The sequence below is a fragment of the Lichenostomus cassidix genome, chromosome 5, assembly GCF_008360975.1.
Source record: "Lichenostomus cassidix isolate B80296 chromosome 5, HeHo_3.0, whole genome shotgun sequence".
Classification (NCBI taxonomy): domain Eukaryota; kingdom Metazoa; phylum Chordata; class Aves; order Passeriformes; family Meliphagidae; genus Lichenostomus; species Lichenostomus cassidix.
The window spans coordinates 56,999,859-57,009,144 of NC_139486.1; the positions used below are offsets into that span (position 1 = coordinate 56,999,859).

The 9,286-nt window shown below is 50.7% G+C and overlaps 1 protein-coding gene across 1 annotated transcript; it reads right to left on the reverse strand.

The window, feature by feature from the left end:
• Positions 1-1,381: 1,381 nt before the first annotated feature.
• DBX1 (developing brain homeobox 1) lies at positions 1,382-6,071 on the reverse strand. Its single transcript, XM_085063881.1, has 5 exons — positions 5,617-6,071; positions 4,957-5,058; positions 4,523-4,525; positions 3,113-3,315; positions 1,382-2,812 (listed from the first exon to the last, which is right to left on the reverse strand). The coding sequence occupies exons 1-5, from the start codon at positions 5,966-5,968 to the stop codon at positions 2,438-2,440; spliced, it is 1,035 nt and encodes a 344-aa protein (XP_084920007.1). The 5' UTR covers positions 5,969-6,071; the 3' UTR covers positions 1,382-2,437.
• Positions 6,072-9,286: the final 3,215 nt, after the last annotated feature.

Below are 9,286 nucleotides of genomic sequence, written 5' to 3' on the forward strand. Positions count from 1 at the left end.
CTTTAATTTCATATTAAGGTATCCCTGAATCTCAAATGTTTGTGCTTAGTAGTCACACAATGTTCTTTTTGTTATTAAAAAAAAATAAAAGGCTGAAATGGGGAAGGAAGTAGAGTAAGATATTAATAAATGTCACATTTTGGGTAAGGATTTTTCCCTGTTAAGTGGCAATTCCATGTTATTTTTCCTTCAGCAAAGCTGTCTAGCAGTATAAGGTGTAATAGCCCTCATGGTGGAAGAAGCAGTCTTAAATAGTTATTTTTGATAACATTCCTTGTACAGACACGATGTAAAGAGCAGGGGGCATGAGAAGATCAGCAGTTTCTGTTGAACAATTAATCAGGAGGGGTTTTGTCTAAGCAATACCTCTTCTTATTTTGGACATGTTCCTTTCTTGAGTGTTGCAGTAGGTGTGATAGTCACTGGATTTTAAAACAAAATATGTTTTTCTTTACAGTGGCTGGTGTGGGGCTGTGTTTTGGATTTGGATTTGTGCTGAACACAGGGGTGAGAATACAGAGATGGTTTTGTTTCCACTCTCTCCGGTGTAGGTTATCAATTGCTGATGGCTCCAAGGTGCCAGAGAGGTAGGAATGAGCAATGTGACAATGTGTCCCAGCTCACATTTATCCAATTACCTCAATGGAAAGTAGGGAAGGACCTGCAACAAGGGGCCATGCCCTGTGCCTGGCAGTGTTCAAGAGGCTTTTGAATAACACCTTTAATTTTCGGCCAGCCCTGAAGTTGGACTAGGTAATTCTTATAGGTCACTTCCAAATGGAATAATTCACCTCTTCTTTTCACATCTTCCCTTGGGGCAGTGAAGTGGAGCAGAGAGAGTTGAGTCCAGGTGACATCTGCTGCATCTGCTCCTTTTGTTTGGGTGTGCTGTGAGGGGTGGGCACTAGAGATTAGGGAGCAGAAAATAAACTGGTTTTGTAGTGAAATCTCTGTTTCAGAAGAACTCTGCTGCCTGTATGCAAGGCAAAAGCCCCAGACACTACTGTAGTGTGTAGAAACAAAAAGCAGGTGAGTGTTATGGATTTGCCTGGTGTTAGTGATCCTTGAGTGGACTTGAGGCTGAAGAGTTGTCTAAAGTTTATCTCTTTCATTCTGTTCCTCTGCCCTGTAAGAAGACTCTAATTTCCTGCTCCCAGCCTACAAACTGTAGTATCTCAGTGATGGATGGTGAGTTGCTCCCTAGTTAAAGGGAAGGTAGATATTACGTAAAGTCACTTAATTAGAAACTGATAAATTCTTATTGAATCTCTGTACTGTTGATTATAGGTAGTTTCCTCTCCCAGACACAAGCCACAAAAACCTGTTAATCAGAACCAAGTATTAATGAATTACCAAGTTTGGAAATCTACTTTTTTTTTTATTTGACAATCATCCACTTTAATATATATACATATTTAAAGTCTGTACATGGTAAAATACAAAATAAAAGTGTTTCTTTATAAGTTACACAATTAAACAGCTGCATTCACCTGTGGTTTAGCTGTCATTTAATTAAAAAAAAAAAAAAGAGAGAAGCATTGTTGAGCTGTTGTTATATTCATTGACAATAACCTTGGTATAAAACACCCATACAGAGTAAGTGTACAGAATAGTGTACAGTTCATAAAAGCTGTGCAAAGACAGCAAAGTTCAGTTAAAAATCAAAGAGGTGTATCCACTTTCCTCTGTCCACACCACGAATAGCAGAAGCAAAGTGGAAAACATGCACAAACTCGTGGGCAAAAGGTGGCTTAGACAGTGCTTTGGACACAATATTGATGCATAAATTAAAATGAACACCATAAATATAGAAGATCTCTGTTGCACAGGGCATGCTTGCATTATACCTCAGAAGTCATTCTGGGGACTTCAATGGATCTGTTGCACAGACATGGCACTGTTTGGGGTGAGGAGGGAGGCAGGGCTTGGTCTGTGTCCCTCAAGGTTATTTATTTTGCAGGAAAGGGTTGCTAGATCAGACACACCTTCAGTAGTAGCTGAAGTAATATAATAGCTGCAAATTCACATGAAAGGTAATCAAAATGACCACACCATCTATGTTGTATTCTTTGATGTTTTTTATCTGGGGGAAAAGTTTTCTTTCCTACAGGGAAATTTCCCTTTCCTCCCTGCTGTAAAGCCAGGAGCTGACTGTTGTCTGTTTTTTGGGAGAAGGTAGCTAACTGAGCAAAAAATGATTGCTAAGCAGAGAGAGTTACGGAAAGTTTGGCAGATATTATGAACATGAAAACCTCCACACGGGGCAGCAAATGAGGAATAGCAGTGAGAAGGAAGTCTTGCAGCTCTCGTGATAAAGAACCTGCCCTGGAGAAGCATGTGGACATTGGGGTGGGACAGCACCTCTTCAATTTATAGCACTCTGGTTTATTTACATCTTTGCAGTGTCCCCACGGCATGGTAGGGGCAGGCAAGTGATCTAAGACACTGTTATCTCCTCCTCTTCTTCTTCCCCTTCATCATCCTCTTCCTCTGAGTCTGAGAAGTCTGAAGGTTTGCTGGGGCTGCTGGAATGGGATGGGGAAGGAGACATCTGGGAGTCCAGTCTGTCCCTCAGGTGCAGATGTTCTGGGGACTGGTGGTAGGTCAGAGGGTGCCTGGGGCTGCTCGGGCACACGGGGGGCACTTCCTCCTCCTCCTCCTCTCCTGAGCATTTCTTGCCCACGTCACTGAGGTCGGGGTGAGGGTTGAACTTGGTGGGTAAGGTCTGTTCTCTGCAGCCACCAGAGGAGAGGAGCTCTCTTTCTTTGGAGTTCCTCCATTTCATCCTCCTGTTCTGGAACCAGATCTTCACCTGGGGGGCAAAGCAGCAAAGAAGTGAAACGGTTCAGTCAAAGTAGGACCAGAAAGGGTGTTTTGGCTGCACTCTCAAAACCCTGCACATGGCCATACTGAAGCCAACAGGAACCACAGGATCTTTGGAAGACTCTAGCAGAGAGCTGGGGGGCAAGAAGGCTGTGGTCCTGTTCACCCAGCTGGCAATCTGTGGGAAGCAGTGCCGGTTTTGGCTCTGGTGATTTTCTGTACCTCGCTTTGGCTGTTCTGCCCTCTCCCATCCCCTTCTCCCCTTCCCTCTCCCTGCCCTCCCCCTCACCTGCGAGTCCTTGAGGCCCAGCTTGGCCGCCAGCTTCTTCCTGTCGGGCTTGCTGATGTACTTCTGCTTCTGGAACATCTTCTCCAGCGCCTTGCGCTGCACGTCGGAGAAGACGGCGCGGCGCAGCATCCCCCGGCGGGGCTTGCCGCGGGCAGCCAGCGGCCACGAGAAGGTGCCAGGGATGGGGACCACGGCCGAGGCAGCTGCGGGAGCGACACAGAGCGCTGAGAGAGCGGGACAGGCCCCCAGCATCCCTCCCTGCCCTCCTCAACCTGGGGCGGTGAAAAGGAGCTTGAAGCTTAACCGAGCGTCCGCCCTTTTCAGGCGGGGAGCGCCGGGATTAGATCTGGCAGCTCGAATGTGGAAAATGGGTCAGTGGTGGCCGGTTTTGTTGGGAGATTCAAAGGTCTCCGGCCTGAAAAGGCAAAGCGAGGCGTACCGGCTGAGATGGAGGTATAATAAAAAAGCTCTCCCTCCCACTCAGAAGCATTTGATTTTTTTTTCTCTCAGATGCTTTTATCATTTCAGATGCTTTATTATGCTCGAGATGAAAATGAGGACTTTTCTGATTCCGAACAAAACCGCTCCTCTTCAGATGCAGTTTTGATCAATCAGTATTCATCTTTTTATAATAATCTCTTCTCTCCCTTCCCCCCCGCCCCAAAGTTGGAGAATTCAATTCGAAGACATGAAAAGTAACAGCTAATTAGCACACTGCCTGGTTCCCAATGGCATTAGTGTGATAAAAAAGGGCAGAGTTTCGCCCTAAAAAAAAAAAAAAAAGGAGGGGGGAAACCTCCCCAAGAGAGACAGAGATGCTAATGAAGCGTGAATGGTAATTGTGTAGTAATGAACTAACAGAAAAAGACTGAGGACAAGCAGCTAACGCCATATATTATTGGAACAAAAGAGATTTACACTTTCAAACTAAACACAACGGCATGCCAGGCTCCTCGGGAGAATACTGATGGCACAATCGTCTCTTTCCCCAAATCATTTTCATTAAATGGACATGAAAAGCTATTTATAAAGCTCAAGTTGTTTTTGTTAGGCTATTCACATGCTGGAGAAAGGAAGCAAATTCCATTATCCAGAGGATGAATAGAAGAGCTTGGGTTATTTTTTTTCCCCTCTCTCCCTTTCCCTGTTTTCTCTCTAAATTAATAGCTTGTTTGTGTAATTAGATTTTGGTGGTGTTTTTTTTTTTTTTAATTGTTCTCTCAACACCACAATACTTCAGAATCACACCTCCGCGGCCTGCTTTCCTCGCCTTTCCCGTGTTGTTTGGTGGTGCAGCCGGGAAGGTGAAGGAGGGAAATGTTGAGGTGGAGGAGGGCAGCGCGCTGGATCCGCCTGGATCGCGGAGAGGGAGGAAAGGTTTGGGGGCGGAAAGGTTTGGGGGACACCCACCGGCTCCCTGTCTCCCTTTGTCCCTCCCTCCATCCTTCCCTCCTTCTCTCCATCCCTCCCTCTCTCCCCGCGGGGATGCGGCGGGAGCTGACCGCTCCTCGTGGTGCTGAAACTCAGCGCAGCCGGCAGGGAGGGAAGGAGGCAGAGAGAGAGGGAGGGAGGGAGAGAGGGAGGGAGAGAGGGGGACCCGCCTGGCCTCGGCACCGTGACAATCCCGGCTAATTTGCGGAGCAGCGGGGGGAGCGGGCAGGGAATGTCAGGCAGTCACTGCCTGTGCTAAATCGGGCAGCAAATTGGCGCGACTGATGCTTGAATGTTGTACTCCCTCCAACCTCTGAACTGCGGCATAACCCCGCCGGGGGGGACCGAGGGGACGCGGGAGATGGCCGGGCTGTGCCGGGACAGGGCAGCAAGCCGCGCTCTGAAACACCTACCTGGGAAATAGGAGGATCTGAGGAAGGGCTGGAAGGATCCTTCAAAGTACGGGAAGGAGAAAGTCTTTGGCGGGACGCTCTGAAGCAGCGCAGGGGAGGTTTCTAGTAAATAAATAGAATTAAATTAAGCGGAGGATAAGCGCCGGCTGGACTCGAGGGTGAGCCTGGGTTTCTGCCGCTTGGTCTGGAGACCAACGCCGTGGTACTTTTAGAAAAAATAAAAAGCCAGCCCGAGCTCGGACGGGCCGAGGAAAAGCGGTACTTCGGCTGGTTTTGCCAGCAAAGTGACACCCCCCGTGAGGACAGGGCCAGCCAGAAGACACGGGCGGGGACACCCTCGGCTCTGGGACCCCTGCTCGGACCCCTGCTCGGACCCCTGCTCAGCTCTGGGACTCCTGCTCGGCTCTGGGACCCCTGCTCGGCTCTGGGATCCCTGCTCGGCTCTGGGACCCCTGCTCCGCCTGCTCCTCCCGTCCGTCCTGCGGCGAGGGAACCGCCGCCGCCCCTCGCCCGTGAAACACGAGCGCTGCCGAGGGTCCTGCAGCTCGGCACGGGGTCCTCCCTCCCTTTCCTGCTCCCTGCTCTGCCCCCGGCCCGGCACCCCTCCTGCCGGCCGTGTGTCCCCAGCGCCCGGGGGGCTCGGGCTGTCCCCCCGCTTACCGGCTCGGGGCGTGGAGGAGAGGATGGCGTTCACTCCGAACTTCAGGAAAGTGGAGTCGCTGCTGGAAGTCTGCGGCGAACAGATCCTCCTGGAGCCCGCGGTGGTGGCGCTGGGCAGCTCCGGCGTGCCCGAGTCCGTCCTGGCGGCCGAGGCTGGGGGGGACATGCTGGGCGGGGGGGCAGTCCTGGGCAGGTAGGTGGTGGGCCTGCTGATCCGGATCAAATCTTCCACCAGGAAACTGGAATGGCTGGAAAAAGCCGACTGCAGCGACTGAGGCAAGGTGAGGGTGGGGGTCGGCCGCAGGAGGCTGGGGTAGACGGCTGGAGGGGCGATGAGGCTGGGGAACATCATCGCAGGGGCCGTCCGAGGAGCCGCGCTGGGGCCGCTCGCCTGCTTGTTTGTTTGTTTGCTTTTGTTTTCTGCTTGGCAAACCGGGGTTGGTAAAGATCCAGCCAGCGAGTCTGGCGGAGTTCTCTCTGCCCCTTCCTCCTGGACCATGGGTTTTATAGTGGTCAGCCCCGCTGAGGCTCTTTCAAAAGTGACAGCCCCAACAATGGGGTTCAACAAAGTTCTCCACTTGAGCTTCATTCAGGGCGAGCTCCCGGCTTCTCCATTGGTCCGGGGCTGCAATTTATGATTGGATTAGACTTCATAAGCAACCGGGGCACAATGGCCCCGCCACAAAGAAAGTGTAGTCATCAATTTTGCATATTGACCGCCTCTTTGGAATACAGCGCTCCAAAGGCTCCCAGCAGGGTTTTGTTCAGAGGCAACACACACAGGCTAATTAAATGCCTATTTAAAAGTTTCGAATGACATCTTGCCTCGTAGAAAGGGAATTATTTAAAGAAAGCACTAAATTTATTTGCCGCTCCCCCGCTGAGTTTAGGAAATAAATCAATAAATATTCATATAAACTTATCTGCGGGCTCTCAGAAAAGCACGGGGTTTGTGGATTTGAAAATACAAATCAGAAAACGCGGAACCAAGCTCTGTGGAGGGAGAAACGTATTCGGAGAGTGGATCCCACTGTGGTTTGAGCATATTCTGCCCCTGCAATTAGTATGAGGCAAAATCAGTGCGTGTAGACGGAGCTGGTTTTCTATCGGCACATCAAAGGTCCGCAATAAGGCATATTTGCGGTGTCAACCTCTCCTTTCACCATCCGAGCTTCGTAAAACTCTCGTGTTCTGGTGCTCAGGAGAGAGGTTTGCCCGGACCGACACAAAATCTGCTCCCACAAAATCAGAATATTGCACGCAGCTTTGCGAGACCAGAGCAACCCCTTCGGGTTCTCAGTCTGTTGCTCCTCTTAAGCTTATCTGCATTAAAAATAGTGGCAACCGCTACCCTCCAGCTGTGAAAATGAAGACAACTTCGTAGCATTTGGATGCTTTCGACTGAAGTCGTCTGAGCTCCTCTCGGCTTTGGCGATGCCGATGGCTCGAAACAGCCAAATTCACCTGATCTCGCTTTTTATCTGCGGGCGTGTGCAGGATTTCGGAAGGTGTGTTAGCTCGGAGAGGCAGACCCCGGAGTCCTCTAACTTCGGTGCGAGGGACAAATGACATCGTCTAACGGGAAAGTAGTAAATAGGGATTTTTCTGGCAGAGAGGTTTTGTTTGCGGTGGCAAATATGGAAACAGGCACAAGCGTAGCTTCCTTTGGAGGTGGCTGATGAAAGCGACTATTGAGAGCGGTTTTACCTGATTTCTCTGTTAAAGGCTATAACAGATGTGTTAAATGTCCTATGTTTTAAAAGCACCCTATTCAGTCCTTTGGTGTGTCTGAACCTTTGCAAGCAGAAGTGTGCAGCTCAACCATGCAGCCTTTATCCTATTAACCATGAACTAACTGTCACCTTCAGCTGTTTTCCCTTTTTACTTTTTAACACAAAGCTTTCTCAAAAATCTTATTAACCAGCTTTATTTCTCTCGATGGTTTTTGTCCGGACGTTTTGTGTTGATTATCGCCATGTCGATGCTTTAACCATTCAATAAAAGTGCATCTGCGATTTATATCACATTAGGGAAGAAAGAAAGTCTGTTAAACCTCTCCCTTGATTCAAATCAAAAAGTTATTTATTGGAGAGGACGGAATCAGCCCTCGAGATTGTATGATCCTGACAAGCCTTGCCGGTGCCGCTGGCCGGCCCCCAGCAGATGAGCACCTGCAGACTTGCGAGCTCCTCCGCCTGAAAGCATCACTTTGAAATAAAACCTCGCCGGAGTTTTTCCCCCCTCCCCGCTCCCCAGTTTTGTTAGTCTGGATGCTTAGCAGGTAAAGAGAAAAGGGAAGGAGGGCGCGGGCAGAGCTCAGGGGGCTCGGGGGTGTCCCAGCCAGCTGCCCCCCGCCCCGCTCCGGCTCCGCAGTGCCGGGGGGTGCCGGGGGGCTGCTCCGGGCTCAGCGCTGCTCTCCCCCACCCAGGGCTATCTCCAGCCCCAGCGCTGCTCTCAGGGTGTTGCTGAGCGAGTGGAAAAAGCGAGCGGGGCTTTCCCAATAAAATAACCACCTGGCATCCCGCCAGCCCCCGGGATGGGGGTCTCTCCGTGCCCTGCTCCCTGCCCCTCTCCAGCCGCCCCCCGATCCCGGCGTGTCCCCCCTGAGCTCCGCCCGGGCTGTTCCGAGAACACTTCGTTTTTTTACAGTCATTATACGTTTCCTTTGAGATGATTTACTCCTTTCTTTACATATACATTGGGGGCATTTTGTCTCGCTATAGACCAACTGCTGCTAGTTTCTCTGGCTTTAAAGAAGAGGGGCTGACATTTTCTGGAAGGTTGGGTCAAACGCATGCTGGGGCACGCGTGGACCCGGTTCCTTGTGATGCGTCTGAGCACACTCATAAAGAATCCCTTAAGCACCACGGCAAAAGGGACTAGACATCTATTGAAAGGGAAGATAGACCATAAGAAACCAAGAAATCAGACGAAAGGATCTTATTTTAAGTGATCTCCTTTGGAAGTTTCTTTTCAAAGGCAGTGATCGTTTAAGAGAAAGGGAGTTCTAGTGTCTCAGGATAAAACCTGTGACTAATGCCGTTTGACCTATGCTCAGGCAGTTTTGTGCTTCCTGCCATTCATTTTAATGTCGTTATCTTCAAATTTATTTCTTAAAAGTCACTCACTTTCTTTGTCACGTAAGGAAAAAAAAAAAAAAAAAGGGAAAAAGAGCCCAAACCCAAAACTGCCGGCGGGTGAGGGGTGGGGAGGGGGAGGTGGGGATGGAAGCTGCGTGTGTCCCGGTCCGAGGCTGGTAATCCGCATGAAATTGGGAGAGCCAGCACTTCAAATCCGGACACCAAAGGGCCGGGCAGGGCCGGCCGGCTCCCCCCGCGGCTGCTCGGAGCCTCTCTCGGAGCTCCATCCCTCTCCCGCATCCCCGGCCCGGCAGACGGACGTCTCAATCACCGCACGGCGCGGCCCCACGCGGGACAGCTCCTTCCCGCAGCCAGGTGGGAGCCCAGCTCCTCATCCCTCATCCCTCCCTCTGTCCCTCCCCAAGGCGGCAGCAGCTCCGCAAGGGACCAGCCGAGCCCCGCACCGCACCCCCGGGCTGCCCGGCCCCGCAGTGCTCCGCTTCTCCCTCCCCAAACTGCCGTGCGAACGTGTGGCTGGGCGCCTTTCGGGCTGTTTTCTCGTGTTTTTCCCCGTTTATAATTTTTTTTTT